The sequence below is a fragment of the Myotis brandtii genome, unplaced genomic scaffold, assembly GCF_000412655.1.
Source record: "Myotis brandtii unplaced genomic scaffold, ASM41265v1 scaffold185, whole genome shotgun sequence".
Classification (NCBI taxonomy): Eukaryota; Metazoa; Chordata; class Mammalia; order Chiroptera; family Vespertilionidae; genus Myotis; species Myotis brandtii.
The window spans coordinates 9236627-9254884 of record NW_005356870.1 but is presented as its reverse complement, the minus strand read 5'-3'; the positions used below and the strand labels follow the sequence as shown (position 1 = coordinate 9254884).

Here is an 18258-nt window from a genome sequence, read left to right as displayed (position 1 = left end):
TGGGGATCGAGCCCACAACCCAGGCATGTGCCCTTGGCTAGAATCGAATCTGGGACCCTTCAGTCCACAGGCCGACGCTCTATGAACTGAGCCAAACCAGCTAGAGCTTGTTTTTGCTTTTTAAGACAGGAAGCTCACTGGGAGCAGGATCTGTGTCTAGTTCTTTCTTAGACCACCCAGCAGCTATGGTAGTGCCTTATGTCTAATAGACATACAATGTATATCCGAATGCACAAATGGATGAGTAGAGAGGAGGGAATCCCAGATGAGAGTTGAACATATAAAGTCTTAATGTGTATGTTCTTTGCTAGCTCTTTATAATCAACTAGAGGCCCGGTGCACGAATTCGTGCATGGGTGGAGTCCCTCAGCCTGGCTGACGATGGGGGCAGATTGGGGCCATCTCACCCAGTCCCGATTGGGCTGATTGGGGCAGGCCAGAGGGAAAGGACCGCGGGAGGTTGGCTGGCCATGGGAGGTTGGCTGTGGGAGCGCACTGACCACCAGGAGGCAGCTCCTGCGTTGAGCGTCTGCCCCCTGGTTGTCAGTGCATGTCATAGCTTAGGCTTTTATATATATAGATTAGCAAATATTTACTGATTGCCTAATGTGTGCAGGGCACTGTCATAAAACAGTTGGGAAGGAAAGATATAACCAGGGGGAAAGTTAAGCAATTTCTTCAAAACGATTTTCTCTTAACCCTCCATTACAGAAGTGATTGATTGATTGATTGATTGATATGTCAACCTGTAAATATATATCTTGTAGATGTAGATTGATCTGTATATGCATGTATATCTTGTTATTGCTAATTTTTTCTAATTGGTTTTGGAGCTTTAGGTTATGGGTAAAAATTGTTGATTATAGGGCGTACGGCCGCCATCTTGGCTGACAGTTAATTTGCATAAGGATATGCTGATTAGCCAATGGGAAGGGTAGCGGTTGTACGCTAATTACCATGTTTCTCTTTTATTAGTGTAGATTAGCAAATATTTACTGATTGCCTAATGTGTGCAGGGCACTGTCATAAAACAGTTGGGAAGGAAAGATATAACCAGGGGGAAAGTTAAGCAATTTCTTCAAAACGATTTTCTCTTAACCCACCATTACAGAAGTGATTGATTGATTGATTGATTGATATGTCAACCTGTAAATATATATCTTGTAGATGTAGATTGATCTGTATATGCATGTATATCTTGTTATTGCTAATTTTTTCTAATTGGTTTTGGAGCTTTAGGTTATGGGTAAAAATTGTTGATTATAGGGCGTACTGGAACATTAATTTTGTCTTTTTGCAAGTCTATTTAATAACTGCAACTTTCCCACTTTAGGGGCAGGCACAATTCAATACATACTGGAAGTTATAAGAAATGTCTCATGTATCTGGAAACTAATACCACATTTTCTAGTCCTCAAAAGGACACAGTAGGGTTTTAGTTCTAATTCTTGCTTTGCCCTTGCATAGTTGTACAGCATTCTGTGAAAACTGCCCCAGGGGAGGACAGTGTTGGTAGTAATCCCAATTTCTTCATAAAAGGGTCTGTGGATGAGTTTCTAGGTAAGCCTGAACAGGATCAAGGTCACCCCCAAACCTCTCACTGATTATCCAGTGTGCCTCCAATTCTATTTTTGCAGGAGGAATCTAATGTAAAGTAGCACCTAAACAAAGGTGAATTTTGAGTGACACCAGCAGTCTACTATAAGTAAAATAGTCTCTGAACAAAAAACGTAGTGGACACGATTGTGTGGGCACCGGGAAGGAGGTGGGGCGTTGCCCACATCTCAGCCGTCTGACGTGGCTCTTTCCTGCAAACCCCCAAGCTGCGCATGCTCTTCGACAGCCAGCAAATTCGGGCCCGCTGATGGGATGCCGGCCAGACACTAGCTAAGTGCCTGTGGCCCAGGATGTCCTAATTAAATTGTGGTGAATCCATTTTTTTCTTGGAGCACTTCATATATTTAATGTATGAGTATAAAAGCATTTTTCTATCTGGAGTCCCACCTCCCTCTTGGAATTCTGCATGTTATATGCTACAAAGGGAACGAAATAATCTTGTTATCTGGACTGTAATGACTTTATGATCTAAGACAGGAACACTGATATGGGAGCAGCTGAATGAAAAGAAATAGGCAATCAGTATCTGAGTGTCAAAATACATTTTGTCATCTAGAAGTAAAGGGTGAAGTGTCTTAAAGGGCAAGCTACCAGGAAGAGTTGGGCAGAAACTAACAGTATGGGACTGTTACGGTCGGGGCTCTGTGGCCAGCATTTCCCAGAGCATCATAGATAAAGCCCTTGGATTTTCCATTGTCCGTACTGCTTCCCCTCCGATGAGGTCATCTGCTTTGAGACATGATAAGAGATTTGGGCCTGGACATTTTAGTTCTATCTACGTGCCAACCTTCTCAAAGGCAGGGACCATGTCTTAAATTTCTCTCATATTTTTCCCCAGCATCTGGACTGGTGCTTGGTCAGTTGGTATTGAGTAATAATTTTCCAACCAACTCGGAAGGATAAATGTGCTGTCTAGGCATTTGGGGAAGAGGGAAGGGTATCTGTGATTGACATGTAGCCTTCCCCAAAAGGGCCCAGGTGTGTAGGTGTGTGTACAAATAATGCATAAGGGCCCAGGTGAAGCAGACCAGGCATTCCCGAGTGCGTAGGTGGGACATGCATGGCGAGCATGCCTTGGACAGGGGAGTCAGGAGTCTAAAGGGCAGTTGCATGATTGAGGTTCATGAAATCGGGGTGATGTTTATTTTTTTATGTAAATCAGTGGAAGACTCGGGTGTTTAGATGTGCAAGGAATATGGGATGATGTGGCAGCCCTCTGCCAGGTAGTGTGGAGGGATGCTTCCCACAGCCCAGGGAGGGTTGGCGAGGATCAGGATAAGGGTGGAGGTAGTTCCAATCGGAAAGAGCAATTCAAGACACACCAGGAAGGAAAAACTGACTCGGGCACACCCAGGCAGACAAAGAAGAGTCAAGATGACCTCACGGTGTTCCTGTTCCTGTTCCTGGGGTTGACAGAGGTTGGAATGTATCCATGGCTCTGGGCACGGAGGGCAGGAGGGTAGGGTGCGGTAGAGTTGGGAGAAACGGCAGATGCTACTGAAACTCCTTGTCCCCAAAGGCCCTTTAATCAGCAAAACCATCACCTGGTAGAGATCTGTGATAGGATGTACAGGTTTTCACAAAGTGACTCCTGGAAATTATATACCAACTTAACTTTTTATGGAAGTTTGAAAAGTGGTAGAACTTCTTGCCAGCTCTTCTTTCTGTTGGCAATCAAGGCACCCTTGGAAGAAGTGAATTATAAGCCGGTTGACTGGAAGTGTTGCAGGATTGCTTGCATCTAGTGAAGCTGTCTTCTGGTTTTCTTGTCGCTTGAGTGACAAAACTTGCCGATACTTGAACTAGATTACTAAGCAAAGAAAATTAAATCTTCATTAGAATGTACGAGATTAAGAGAAGTATGTAGTGTACATATTTTTTAATTTTCTTCTAATTTTATTCAGGTTGGTTTTCCACAGACTCTTAATTTCTACATTAGAAAACCCATTACTTGTTGATTTTTAAAAAATATATAATTGTATTGATTTCAGAGAGGAAGGGAGAGGGAGAGAGAGACAGAAACATCAATGATGAGAGAGAGAATCATTGATTGGCTGCTCCTGCATGCCCCCTGGGGATTGAACCCATAAAGTGGGCATGTGCCCTTGACCAGAATTGAACCCGGGACCCTTTAGTCCACAGGCTGACGCTCTATCCGCTGAGCCAAACCAGCAAGGGCTACTTATTGATTTTTAAAACCTGGACTAACTGATCTGTGATTTCAGAACAGCTCAGTGCTGCGTTTTAAAAATCAAGCATTCGGAATACCATCGAGGCCAAAATGACTCGGTGAGAACGTGTTTCTTAAATTTCAGTCACTGTTAAATATCCAAATGACAGTGCGGGTGTGTTGGTAACTCCAGCTCTCAAATCAGAATTTCACGCTTTTTCTTAAAACACCAGAGGACCATGTTCTAAGCATTCAAATGAAATCTTGCGGAAAACACCATTGGTTGTAGAAGGGCATTTTATATTCCAAGTCACAACACACACACACACACACACACACACACACACACACACACACACACGCTTTTGTGGTTGTTCACCAAGTTCATAGGCTTGTCCACATACAGGCATCAGAGACCAAGTTTCCCTTTCCTGTTAGTAAGTGTGACCATCTAGTGACCTCAGTTAGGGGGGGCATCACAGGGCTCACAAATCAGAGAATCACTCCATTATCCACGCAGAGCAGGTCAGTCCTCCTTTCCCCTGCACCAGCTGAGATTTAAGTAAGTGCCCATCGATCAGCCTGACGTCTGGCTCTCGTTTTCCATAAATGAAGGGCTGTGGCTTTAAGTGATCGCAGGCTGCCTGTGCCAAAGGCACTCGCTGCAGCATCAGCCTGTGTGCGGAGAGGCGAGGCGAGGCAGCAGAGGCAGACGCTAACCTGCAGGACGAGAAGTAAGGCTAACCCAGGACCCAAGGCCCGCCTCCCGGCAGAGCTGTCTCCCGGTAGAGCTTCGGATGTAGACACACCGGCTGGTGGGTGGCGTGGCCACCTGTGCGCTTTGCGGGCAGTGCAGGGGGCGGGGGGGATTGGAGACAGAAGCTGGAAAATGGGCTGCTCCGGCAGCAAAATGTGCCTCTATTCTCCATGTGCAGCGACAAGGGTAATTAGTATTTGTTTCTAGTGCTTTTCTGGAGGAATGTCAGGGACGGAGGCAGAGGTCTGTGGAATGAGGGGAAATGCTTAATGACAAGCGACTCCCGCCTGCAAAGGCTGGTCTCGGGATCTCTGAACACTGTGATCAAGATGTGGTGGGGGCTCCTCTGGGCTGCTCCCAGGGGGGCATTTTCAGGGAGCTGTGACTTCCGCCTTTTCCTCCCTCCCGCCCTGGGTTGGGGGCTCTGCCTGGTGAGAAACGGTATCTAACTGCTGTATCTGTGTGAGCGTGTGTGCATGTGTGATGGCTGTGAGTTGCTGGTCGCTGGGAAATTCTTTCTGGCAAGATTGAAAACTGCTTTGTTACTACCGAGACAGCTGCCTGCTTCTCTTCGATTCACTTCTCTAGCATCTACTCAAGAATTGTAGCGGATTCCGAATGTTATCATCTTCAGAAAACGGTGTGTCTAGCTGAGTCAAATCAGTTTAGTTTTTGTCTTTATTAAAGGATTATTTTTTCCGCCTCCGCTTTATAACAAACTTCGTGTCTTCCTTTTAGAAGTAAAGGGCTGTGACAACTTTTTTTTTATTAGTATTTGCAGATATAGGACAAAGTGCGCACAGGCGCAGATGCCGGGAACATTAAATATTTATCTAGGACTGATTAGGCCTGGCTTGCCCTTGGAGGAGGAGACTGCATCACGTCTTCAGCACAGCGCGCATCTGCATCCGCGGCAGGGCTTTGCCCGGAGCGCGGCTCAGAGTAAACATTTCTCAGTGCCTCCCGTGGAAGTGTCATGAGTCCCTGAGAAAATACAGATATTTTGGGGGGGGAACTCGGATTTCCTTCACGGAGGGACAGCTGTGTTTTCGAACAACACACACTGTTAGCCTAAACGATTCACATCTCAGCCTCTCGGTGCTGAGTCTCGTCTTTCGGGTGATAACAAATGTGCGCCTCCCTGAAAGGGACCCCCCTGACAGCCGGAGTAACCTGATGTTTGTCTTCCGCAGCGGGAGGAAGCCCTGCAACAGCACAAAGCCCTGTCGCAAGAGCTCCTGAGCCTCCGGGGAGAGCTGGGTAAGAGCTTTTCTTCTTGGGGAGGGTTACGGGGCCAGGGGCAGACCGGCCAGTGTGGTCTGCCCGTCTGCGTTGTGGCTGGAGGTGCCGGCTGGCAGCTGGTAGCCGCCCCCTCTGGCATCGCCGTGCAGACACTTACCATCGACATTTCTTTTGAATCTTGGCAGCTTGACCTGCAGTTCACAGAATTCCTGGCACTGCTCTGACGAAGCCTAGCAGAGCTTCTGATGACCAGAGCATTCCTCTCCCCAGAGAAAGGGACAGGCGCCTTTTTGTAATCGTGAGGGTTCCTGTGCAATCATTCCGTCATATTATTTTCTGATCCACTTTTCCCACTGAAGGGTGGTGAGACCATCCCCTCTCATAACAGGGATTGCGCCACGCTTCCTGGGGAATGGGTGTGGGGGGTGAGTACACAGTGTCTGGAGAAGGCTCGTTTCTGTGCTGATCTTCCTATTGGATGGGGCTGATGGTGAATCGGAACCCGGTTCCAGGGCAGCCATGTGCCTCTGAGGTCTGGCGCACTCGCCACCCAGGTCCGCTGTTCCAGGCCGGCCTCTGTGTCAGTTCTGGGCCCTCCTGGGAGAGTCCTCGGGGTTGAGGTGCGTGCAGCAGACAGTACTGCCTCCCCTACCCCAGCCACCAGGTGGGAGTGAGCTGCTGCCTCGGGGTCCCCTGAGTGCTGTGGGCACCTCAGCCCCGGAGAATCCGCTTTCGCTGTAGCTTCAGCCAGGCCTGGGGACGTTCACTGAAAGGCGAATTCCTTGCCCTTTGCAGTTTTCTGCATATGCTGACGTTGCCACACAAAGCGTGTGTAGGTGTGTGTACAAATAATGCAAAGGCAGCAGCCAGAGACAAAACTGTGTTCACCCAGTTCTAGGAGAAACTGCTCGTTTTGCTTGGGGTGAGACCAGAGTTGAAACACCGTCAGCCTAATGTGCTGAACTCGGACACTCCTTTCTCCCCAGGTGAAGCCCAAATGGCCATAGTGTGGGCTTAAGGCCTCTCTGTGCGCCTCTTCCCTCTTCGCTTCTCCCTGCGCGGCAGCGCCAAGCTCCAGATTCTGATAGCTGGCGGGGTGTCCTCGCTCCCGCCCTCATTCCGGGCTGTGCAAATGAAGGGCTCTGTATGGGAAAGTCACGTCTAGACAGATGCCACTTCAGGACCCCAAAGACTTGAGAGTTCTCGGGGAACAGATCCCAAAAAGCACAGCGGAGAACCAGCTCCGTGAGACTTCAGGCTCTCTGCCCTGGGACCTAACGAGGCTTCTGTGCTTCTGATCGCCCACATGCCCAGCCCAAGGTGCTCTTCGCTGGGCCTTGGGTAATGTAACGGCTGTGGAGGCAGATCCGGCCAGAGGTCCTTTTTGTGTGTTTCACTCACCGTAACCCAGTGCGGGGGAGATGAGCCTTCCTGCTGGCTCATGTTTCAGCGTCTCCCAAGACACGACGGGAGATGGAACACTGCTCTCATTCACTCGGCTTGAATGGGGCACCCTCTCTAGTGGAGAGCACAGTGAATGATTTGAATGGGGACCCAGGTACTCAGCCCGACAGGAAGTGGCCCTCACCGTCGGCACCCGCGCTCAGCTTTCCGCCTGTGATAAGAGAGCGTGCTCTGGTGTCCTCTCCTGCTCTTATCAGTGTCGGGATGCAGCGGTTGGCCCGTCCGTCCGTATCATTCGGTTACCCGAGGCCAGACTCGGAGAATGCCACTGGGGCTATCGAATCAGGTTGAACTGCTCAGGTAACAGCATGAAGCATTTGGGGAAGGGGTTCTGATTCTGCGAGGGGGCAGAATAGAAGCCTTCAGCTAGTTCTTCTGATGAAGCAGGCAGGAAGGATGCTCTCAAAGCTGCCGGTTTGAGTGTTTGTAGCGTGAACTGAGAAAGAAACAGGTTCCCACGGTGAAGTTGAAAGCTCAGTTTTAAAATTGGAGGCAGTTGTGCAAAGTGGTGAGACGGTGCAGGTTCAACTCTTTGGTAGCCGGGAGGCCTGGGGCAAGTCACAGGACATGTCTCCTGTCCCGTTTCATCCTCTGTGAAAGGCCTGTCCCAATTGCCTGCCTCAAGGGTGGTCATGAGGATTACACGCAGTACCACGTTGTAAAATATTTAGCACCAAGTGCTAACCGCTAGTAGACATGTAGTAGGTGTTAAGATGTATGCAGTTTGCAGCTGGGTAGTAATGAGCCACATTTGCTGTTGTGCTAGACATGTAGTAGGTGTTAAGATGTATGCAGTTTGCAAATGAGCCACATTTGCTGTTGTGTGACATCATAGACTGCACTGGAGAAAGGAATGTTAATTAGGCAAAGTATTAATAGAGACCCCCCAGGACAGGCTGTTCTACTTCTCACACTCAAAGGGAAGTGGGACGTGATCGATCCCTGCCTGATACCGTAGACGTGCTTGGGGTGTGGTTTTTGTCCATTCATTTGTTAGTTTCTTTGAGTGCAGTTTCCTCACGGGTGATGTGAAGCTAATGTGTACTTGGCTGGCTTGTTGGGGAGCTTGAGTTAAATGGTGACATATTTGCAGTAATGGCATAGTGCCCGGTCCATCATGGGAACTCAACAAGAGAGAGCCGCTCCTGTCACCATCATCTAAGCATCCACCTTTTCCCTCCAAAATAAAGGAGGGGCCGTTGGTGTGTCTCTCCCATTGGGTAATTTTTGTTTACCTTCTCTATGAAATCTGAGGTAAGGTTCCCATACACCAGTGATCAGCAAACTCATTAGTCAACAGAGCCAAATATCAACAGTACAACGATTGAAATTTCTTTTGAGAGCCAGATTTTTTAAACTTAAACTATATAGGTAGGTACATTGTTACTAACTTAATTAGGGTACACCTAAACTGGCCTTTGCTAAAAACGTCCTCAATCTGATTGAGGTATGTTCGCTGAGGTTGACTCCTTCCAACTCTCCCTCCACACTCGTATACTTGTTTTGTCTATCTCCTTCATTTTATAATAATAAAGCCACCAACACAAAAGAATTACAATTCTTAAATTGGTGACAAAAATACCTGTAAGATTTGCAGCTGGTTGGAAAAATACAGGTAACTTCATGCTTCGAGTAGGTACTTTTGTCACCCGCGCGTGATTTGCGGACACGACTAGCACTAACCACTGCACATGAGACTGCTGACTGACTGGCTCACTCAACTCGGGCATGAATCGCACGCACCTCCCCGCGCTGCGTATCCCGTGGCCGCCTGCGCCGCGTCTCCCGTCGCCCAACCGACTGACACCCCCCACTTCTTCAAAATAGACTCGCCCAGGCAGAAAACCGACTTCTGCGCATGGACCACGAAGTTTCAATCGCACTGTACGTGCACGCCCGCATGTGGTATTTTGTGGAAGAACCACACTCAAGGGGCCGAAGAGCCGCGTGTGGCTCGCGAACCGTGGTTTGCCGACCACTGCCATACACTAAGCACTGCAAAGAACGGAGAACAGCTCATAACCTCAGGAGCGCTGCAGCCCAGATGGAGTCTGCGCTACTGCCCTTCGGAGCCTGCCTCGTCCGCTCTGTTGACTGACGTTCCCGTTGTCCTCTCACTCGCCACCCTGACAAGTGGCCTGGGCTGCCCGGCTAACCCAGCTTGCCCAACCCTGCAGCCTGCACGCTTCTGCTGTCTGTGCCGAATCCTCATCCAGGAATAGCTTTCCCTTTGCTCCTTCCAAACCCCCCTCTCGACCACCTTAGAACACAACCATGAGGCTTCCTTCGCTCCAGTGAGCCCTCGATCCTTCCATGCATGCATTTACTTCATCTCGTGTCTTCCCATTGTCTTCAGATGGTAACTCCTTAATTGCAGAGACTCTTTCCTGTTCCCTCTGGAAAAATATATAATCTGCTTTCCGTTTTTATGGGTGCCTAATCAATATTTATGGGCGTTTGAGGGTTTAGAGTTCCTTTTTATTTAAAAACAATGTATGAAAATTAAAATCTTGAAGTGAGAGGAAAATCGCCGTAGCTCCACTATCATGACATACTTTTTTTTTCGTATATTCTTCTTTATTTATATGAATAGATACAAGTTTGTACTCTGACCTTGTATCAGGTATACTTTACACTCAATGGAATGCTTATTGTTCCATCAGTTTTGACAAACACATACCCTCATATAGCCTCCCCCTTTATCAAGGCACAGAATATTTCTCCCATCCCAGAACGCCCCCCGCCCCCCCCCGCCCCGCCCAGGGCCGCTTTCAGTAGCGCCCCCTCTTCCAAAAGCACAAACACAGACCTGATTTTTATCACCAGAGGTTAACTTTGTCTATTGTAGAATTTCATATAAATGGAAACATAGAGTATGTTCTTTTTGTGTCTGGCTTCTTCCACACAGCATGATGTTTCTGTCGTCCATGCTATTTTGCAAACACTCTGATCTTTTCATCTTCTATCAGGCACTTTTCCATATCACCTCCTAGTCTTCATTGCGGCCATGCTTAATGACGATGGACAAGTCTGTCGAGTGGGTGTAGCACACACAGTGTAGTGGAGAGAGGGTCTCATTGTCGGCCGTGTCCCCATCCACCCCCTGGCTTCCACTGCAACCTGGAGGGCGGTGACTACACATTTATTTTCCTCGTCCTCTCGTCCTGAGCAGCGGGTGTGTTTTCCCCGGTGAAGATCTGCCTCCAGGAGAGCCAGTCCTGTGTCCTCACACCTCCCGACTTCCCCGCCCCTTGCACCCTGAACACTCTCTGCAGTGTCTTCTCACTCAAACCTATTCAAACCTCAAAGTCTATTCATCCTCCTCCGCAGTGGCATTACTATTCACTCACCAGCCATGCCAAAGGCTGAGGTCAGGCTCCTTGTCCTGCGTCCTCCACCCGCTACCAGGCTGTGTTCTCAGCCTCGCTCAGCATTCTGGCCGCTGCTGCTCTAACTTAAACGCCATCATTTCTGACCTGGAATATATTACACTGCTCACCTAACAGGTCACCTTGTCTCCGGGCTTGCTTCTCTCCTCTCCACACGCCACTGGGACTATCCTTACAGTAAATCTCACATGTGTCCTCTACTGTTTTTAACAGACAGAAATGACTCCATTTTTTGGCTTTGGGAAAAAATCCAGACTTATCAAAGCCACCACATAAGATTGGACTGTACCCTTCAGTCCAACTTCATGATATCTGCAGGCTCGTTTCCCTTTGTTGCCATTGTCTTTCCCCTGCCAGGCCCCAGCCACGGGTTTATTCAAACATATTCTGCACGTCTTTGGCACAGGTTATCCGCGCTGTCTGAAATGCTCGCTCCCCTTTTCACTAACTTGCGCTTTTTTCTTTTTTTTGCCTCTCAAATGCCTCCTCATTATTCAAAACCTACCTAAAATATCTCGTCTTCAATTGAGTTTCACCCAGATCTTTCAAGCAAGTTGATTAATTGTGCCTTCTACTGTGCCCTTCAAGTTGCTCTGATATATGTATTTATAGGCCTCCTCTCACAGTCCAGAACCGTGAGCTGTTCAAGGGCAAGGCCAGGATGCCTTCCTCTTTGTGGCTCTATAGCTGATACTCTAGTGAAGGGATGATTTTACTCATGAAGGACCGGAGCTAGGGAGAGTTGGTTTCACCCTTATAATATGCTAGTGCTCGTTGGCTTTTGTGCACAAATGTTTTCCTATGCACTGTTTGAAAATAATGTGTCTGTTTTTAGGAATGAATCATAAAATAAGATGAGCTGTTATTTTCTTAGAAACATTTTACTTTATGTCAGACAGTCCCAGTTAATCAGATCATTTTGAAAGTGTCAGCCACTGAAATAGATTACAGTTCAATTTGATGGTCTATATCCACAGCAAACATATGGCCTGTGATGGGGGATTGATTTGTCATTCTTACTCCTAGTAGAGTCATGGTGGTGTCACAGAGAGCCATAATTATGACATTTGGGGGTTCCTATTTTTTTAATAATGTTAACCATTGGAAACACATTTTCCATCTAAATGAATGCAAAAAAGGACTTCTGTATTTCAAAATTATTTTTGCTATAAGAATTAATAGCTGACTTGTATCTTTTTATGCATTTGTCCTGATTGTTTGTATTTTATGATACAAATAAAATTTTAACCCCTAATCCACTAAAAATTCTTGAAATTACATTAATAATGATATAGAATGCTAGTTAATTTTGCCCTGTTTATGTAAAAATTATGAGGTGAGTGAGGCATTAACATTTATTGAGTGCCTACTCTTTCCTAACATCAGCTCTAAGTCAACTGGTTTGCATTTTTTAAAAAAATACATATTTTTTTATTGATTTCAGAGAGGAAGGGTGATAGGGGGAGAGAGAAACATTAATGATGAGAAAGAATCACCAATTGGCTGCCTCCTGCATGCCTCCTACTGGGGATTGAGCCTGCAACCCCGGCATGTGCCCTTGACCGGAATCAAACCCAGGACCCTTCAGTCCTCAGGCTGACGTTCTATCCACTGAGCAAAACCAGCCAGGGCTGCATTTTATTTATTTATTTATTTGTTTGTTTATTTTTTAAAAAGAAATGAAATTGCGGCTTAAAATTTAAGTAACTTTCCTAAGGTCAGTAAATTAGAGAAGCAAAGCACTGGGTGAGACCCCAGAATGAGCGACTGCCAAACTCCTGTTCATCGCAGCAGGGAACGCACGGTGACAGTATTTTAAACGTTGGGAAATCATTTTAGATTCACATTAGTTTGCACTGATAACGACTTTTGGGGATCTTTTTATCTGAGTGAAGAGTTCAAGAAGTCTTGTTAGATTAAAATATGCCTTGTTATTACCTACTAGGAAAAACGAACGTGGCTTTGCCAAAAGTAGCGAACAGTTTATCTAATGCCCGCCTAGCTGGTGTCTGTGAACGTGGCTACTCCACACCTTGGGGATGTGGCCTTTCATCCTCTGCTCAGTTGTGGTCTAACAAGGCTGTGTCCTTAAAGTAGCTTTAAAACTCGTCACAGTTAAGTCACTCTTTGGTTACAGGACTCCAGAAGTGATTTTCGAAATGGGCTCTAATGAAATACCTACTAATATAATGAAAATCAGTTGTACATAAAAATAAATCTTTACCCCACTGAAATGATTGAAGATGGACTTGATACCACCTCAAACTTAGCGCATTCTTTTTTAAAAATTTTATCTTTATTATTGCAAGTATTACAGATGTCTTCCCTACTTCCCCTCCCCCCCTCCCCCATTGACACCCTCCATCCTACTCCTGTCCCCTCCCCAGACCTTCCCAGTTAGCTCATTCTTTTCCTATCTGTGTCTCTCTATCCTAAACATAGACTTGGGCTGGTTGTGTTTATAGGTAAGAGGCCGCATTCTTTCGCCTTGCATAATGTTACCAAGGGGATCTGTTTTGAAAGTCCATTGAATCTTTTTTCCTTGTCCTAACTTGTCCTTGTCCAGTTTTGACATGTTCAGTTTTTTTCCTAATTTTATGTCATCTCTCTAGAACGGTGGTTCTCAAACTTCATTGCGTGCTAAAATAGACCTGGTTAAGATGCAGGGTCCCGGTCCTGACTTCAGGAGGTTTGGATGGAGTCAGGCATCTGCTTTTAATGCTCATGCAGGTGACCCTGGCGCGGGTGCTCCCTGAACTACACCTGGCACCACGCCCGCTCTCCAGGATGTTGTTTCTTTTATGTCGAAAAGTACATAAGACTCAAGGAAGCACCTAAGAGAGTAAACAATACCAAATGGCTTTACCTGAACTGAGTCCATTCTTGTACAGGGCTTTCCAAAGTTTATGCATTTCAGCAACATTTACCTGCCCCTTTGAACCTTGCACCCTAAAAATGAACCATCAGGGAGAAGGAGAGGCCGAATCATACCTGGCTCAAAATCACCTTTTCCTTAACGTTACACTTAGTCTTTTGGTGGAAATGTGATTTGCTTGAAGTTTGAACTAATTTTTCTCAGGCCTGAGGCTGAGAGCGTTATGTCAGTTATTGAGTCAGATTTTTGCCTCCAATGCACTTACATCCTAAAGGTTTTCATTGGTCCATGGAATGTGTGTTGGTGTGGTTAGGAGAGCATCTGTTTTGCTGGCCGGTGAGTAAGCTGAAAAGCAGCAGAGCCTTTTATTGGAAGAGAACCTGAGGCTCCAAGGATGCCCAGCCGACACCTTTGTTCTAAGATGGGCTGATTGGGCCAGATCATCATCTCAGGTAGAGGAAGAATTTGCCAGGACTAGTCAGTGTGGGGAAAGAAAAGATCATTTCTACCTGCCTTATCTGGCCGTCTTTCTAGCTCTCACTAGAGCAGCGGTTCTCAACCTGTGGGTTGCGACCCCTTTGGAGGTCGAATGACCCTTTCACAGGGGTCGCCTAAATACATCCTGAATATCAGATATTTACATTACGATTCATAACAGTAGCAACATTACAGTTATGAAGTAGCAACGAAAATAATTTTATGGTTGGGCGTCACCATATCATGAGGAACTGTATTAAAGGGTCGAGGCATTAGGAAGATTGAGAACCACTGCAGAGAATTAAGCCCTAATACCCTGAGGCGTCCATTGTATGTAGGAACTCTTTTCTCTTCCTCATCTCAGGCTGGGCAAGGAGCCACTCAGATAAGGTTCCCGCTCTGTGGTGTAGAACCTGCATCGGAAAAGGCTGAGCAGACTGAGCTGTAGACCCCATCCAGACTCTTCAGTTCCATCGCTAGTGAAATAAGATTTTATATAATACCGATTGTGTTAACTCAACATATATCCTTCTCTAACTTTGGGCTCAGTTTGTTCTTTTTCTAGTTCCTTGAGGCATAGACGTCGAGTTTTTATTTGCGTCTGTATTGCTGTGAACTTCCCTCTTAGAAATGTTTTGCTGCATCCCATAAGTTCTGGCCTGTTGTATTTCCATTTTCATTGGTCTCAAGAAACTTTCTCACTTCCCCTTCAATTTCTCTTTTGACCCGTTGGTTGTTCAGGAGAGTGTTAATTTCCGTGTGTTCATGAGTTTTCCAGTTTCCCTCTTGTTGTTAATTTCTAGTTTCATGCCATTGTGGTCAGAGAAGATACGTGGTCTGATTTCATTCTTCTTGAACTTGCTATGAATAGTTTTTTGACCTGACATATGGTCTAGCCTAGAAAATCTTCCATGTGTCCTTAAGAATGTGTGTTCTGCTGCTGTTGGATAGAGTGTTCTGTCTATGTCCGTTAGGTCCATTTGGTCTGTAGTGCTGTTCAAATCTGCTGTCTCCTTGTTGATTCTCTGTCTCAATGACCTTCCGTTGCTGAGAGTGGGGTATTAAAGTCCCCAACTATTATCCTATCACTGTTTATTTTTTTCTTTTAGCTCTGTTAGTTATTATAGTATTTGTAATAATAAATGTGAGGGTACTTTGTAAAGTATGAGCTGAGTTTAAAAAGGTTAGGCTGTATTATTTATGGGAGAATTGATTTGGTAGTGCAGGCTTTTTGTGAAAGTACATTTCTGATAAGTTATGATTAATGGAAGGCTTTGAAATCACTTTGTGTCAATTCATATAATTCCCTAGGGCAATCAGGAAGCCATTTGTAACTAGTTTTGAAATTTAGTAAAAAACCTTTCTCTACCACAGGCCTGCAAATTTCTAGGTCACATAAAAAAGTAGGACCTTTTGGGAAGTGAAATGTGGGGCTCTTATGAGTAAATGATTGTTCCACAGACAGTCTGTGAAGGTTCACTCTACAAAATACAGTGCTATTTCACTGTATCTTCACCAAACTATAAGCTCTGAGCAGGTGATATTTATGCCTACCTTGTGTATCAGGAAATTGATATGAAGAAAGTTGGGAATGACTGTTGTAGGATAGTCTAGGTCCCTACCCTTTTGTTGTTCTTCTGTAGGCTACTGCCTCTCCACAAAATAGCAATTTACTTTTTAAAAATGTCTTCTTGGTTACTTTGTTCAGTTATATTACTATCTCCAATTTTAAACAGATTAAACTTCCTTTTAAGAGAGGAACCAACATAATCACTTGCCCTGGAAGTATGTCGTGACTGGATTTCCCTTCATAGAATAATATTATGAAATAGTCACGCTCCTATGGTAGTAGGTTGAGTCCCCATTTGTACTTCTAGGGCAGGGGGACAGGGGAAGTAAGATAACTGTTACACAAGATGTTAATACTTGGGGACGATAGGAACTCCCTCTACTCTCTTTGTACCTTTTCTACAAATCTGAAATTATTCTACAATTAAAAGTTTAAAAAAACAAACTATGTTTATCTGAAGAAGTGTATACTATCGAAGAAAATAGCAAAGGTGGCCAGAACTAAAAGCAGGTGTCTGACTTCCCAGGTGGCCAGAGAGAGATTGAGAAAGAGGCCCAAAGCAGGCAAGCAGAGCTGGAGACCGGCATCTCATTTCCCTCGTAGATGGTGCAGAGAAGGGGATCTCTGCTCAGAGAGCATTGGTATTCACAGCAGGCCTGCTGGAAGCATCTAGAAAAAGCATGTGCACACAGTTGGGGAGTGAAGTCATCTTATTTTCCAGTTGGTCTTTTCTTTCGTTCACAATCTCTTATATGGCATCACAAACATTTGCAGGCTCTTCCCTGTGACCTCCCCAATTTTCTTTTTCCTTTTTTCCTTTTATATTTTATGTCCAATGTAAATAAAAAATCACCTAAAAGTTGGGAACATTCTATTGCATAGAATGCCAAGAACAAGAGTGGCAGAAAGGGAAGATTTGATGGATGTGTGTGTGAGTGTATTTATCTTCTTTGAATGCTAGACAAGCAGTGCTTCTTTTTAACTGTCAGATTCTGCCATGGAAATCCACGCATGTCTTTGAGGGCTCTCCAAACACAGGTGAATTGGTGGCCTTTTGCAAGGCTATTAATAAGAACATCTGTTACATACATACGATTTTGCGCGCTGGGCCTCTAGTTAATAACATCTATCACATACATACTCTGGTTAGGCACTAGGCCTGGCGCTTCACGTGTATTATCTTATTTAATTCTGCAGGGAAGGCACTAACATATTATCTCCATTTAAAATGAGGAAATGCAGACTTAGAAAGCGTAAGTAAGTTTCTCAAATCACATAGCAGGTAAATGGTGTGGCTGAGATGTGAACCTAAGAATTCTACCTCTTTTCTATTAAGGCATGTATTTGCATTCTTGAGAATTAAAATATTTGTGGTTGTCTCATGATGAAGCATGCTACTGAGACATAAAAATTAAGAAATTTCGGTATCATTTCAAAAGAATATTAAAGTTTAGGACCATGGTTGTCTAATGGTTTTCTCTGCACGTAGCACATTTATCAGTTACCAAAGGGAAATTAGTCTCTTCAAAATGGAAATAATAAAAACCCGACCTCCCCCTCTTAGGAAAGCCACCAGGACTAAGTATGGCTCCATTTCCTCTCCTTGGGGATGACTGCTAAAGGACCTGGGATACGTCCACTTCTATTTCCCAGAGATTATATTTGACTCTGACATTGGGCATTTTCTAGATGACATCCAAAGAGTTAGTGGAGAAGGATAAGTATCAAGCATTTCACCACTTCTTCTGAAATATCTGCTCCTTGCTCGGTTATCAATGTTTTAAACTGTCAGGGAGTATCCCTACATTTTTCCTGTTTTTGTCGTTGGCCTAGAATTCTCAGGCCCGGTTTCTCCCAGGGTGAAATGTTGACTTCTAATCGGCAACACTGCTCATGTTTTAGGGCTAATCTTGTAAATGAGGGGGTGTCTGTTTTTCTTATTGAAAACTGTATTTCTCGTTTCAAGGCAGATTGCTGGCGATGGCTTTTCCAGTCTGTGCACGGAAGTCGTCATCCTTCCGCTCTTCTGCAGGCAGTGGGCTTTCGGGGCCCTTAATCAGACTTGCTTTTAAAAATCACCTCATGGAATGATGTTTTAAAAATGAGGACAAAGGACTACTTTGTTACTGTGTGGATTTTGTATTTATCCAATAACTTCTGGATAAGTATCGCCTAACAGTGTGGGAAGACTCCTGGCTTATTAGTCTAAATTCTGAAACATTGCGTGTTTGATTGGGGCATTGTTGGGTGTCTGACTAGTTGGCTGGAAGCGAGTGGGACAGGAGAAGAAGCCAAGAAGGGGCAGGACTGAGAATGGGAGTCGGCAAGCGGGGGGACATGAGAAATCTCTCCTTAACTGTAGGAAGTGCAAGGACAAGGCCATGCCTACCACCTGGGGTGACAGGGACACTGGGAGTGCCCTGAGAACTTCCAGTGCATGTGTCCTTTAAAAAGGTCTTTCTCGAGCCTTTATACCAAATAAATGTTCCCCGGGAGCCCAGGCCAATGAATTAGAAATAAAGCCCTTTGTGTGAGTGATCACTCAGCCCAGCTGCTCTCCACACAGCACAGCAGCAGGGGGTAAACAGGGCAAAGGTCCGCGCACAGCTGTGGGCTGACGTCACCATCTGGGGCTGCGCCTGTGCACTGGGCTGTGTACTAGAGCAGCAAATCACCCGCTCCCCATCTGGCCCAGCT

At 45.6% G+C, this 18258-nt stretch overlaps 1 protein-coding gene across 2 annotated transcripts in view; it reads left to right on the top strand.

Moving 5' to 3' along the window:
- Window positions 1-18258, top strand: part of MTUS1 (microtubule associated tumor suppressor 1) — a 62936-nt gene that overhangs the window by 35456 nt on the left and 9222 nt on the right. For both annotated transcript variants that reach the window (XM_014537915.1, XM_014537916.1), the window contains exon 3: window positions 5738-5804. In XM_014537915.1, the coding sequence (XP_014393401.1) occupies window positions 5738-5804 (67 nt within the window). The remainder of the gene's footprint in view (window positions 1-5737; window positions 5805-18258) is intronic.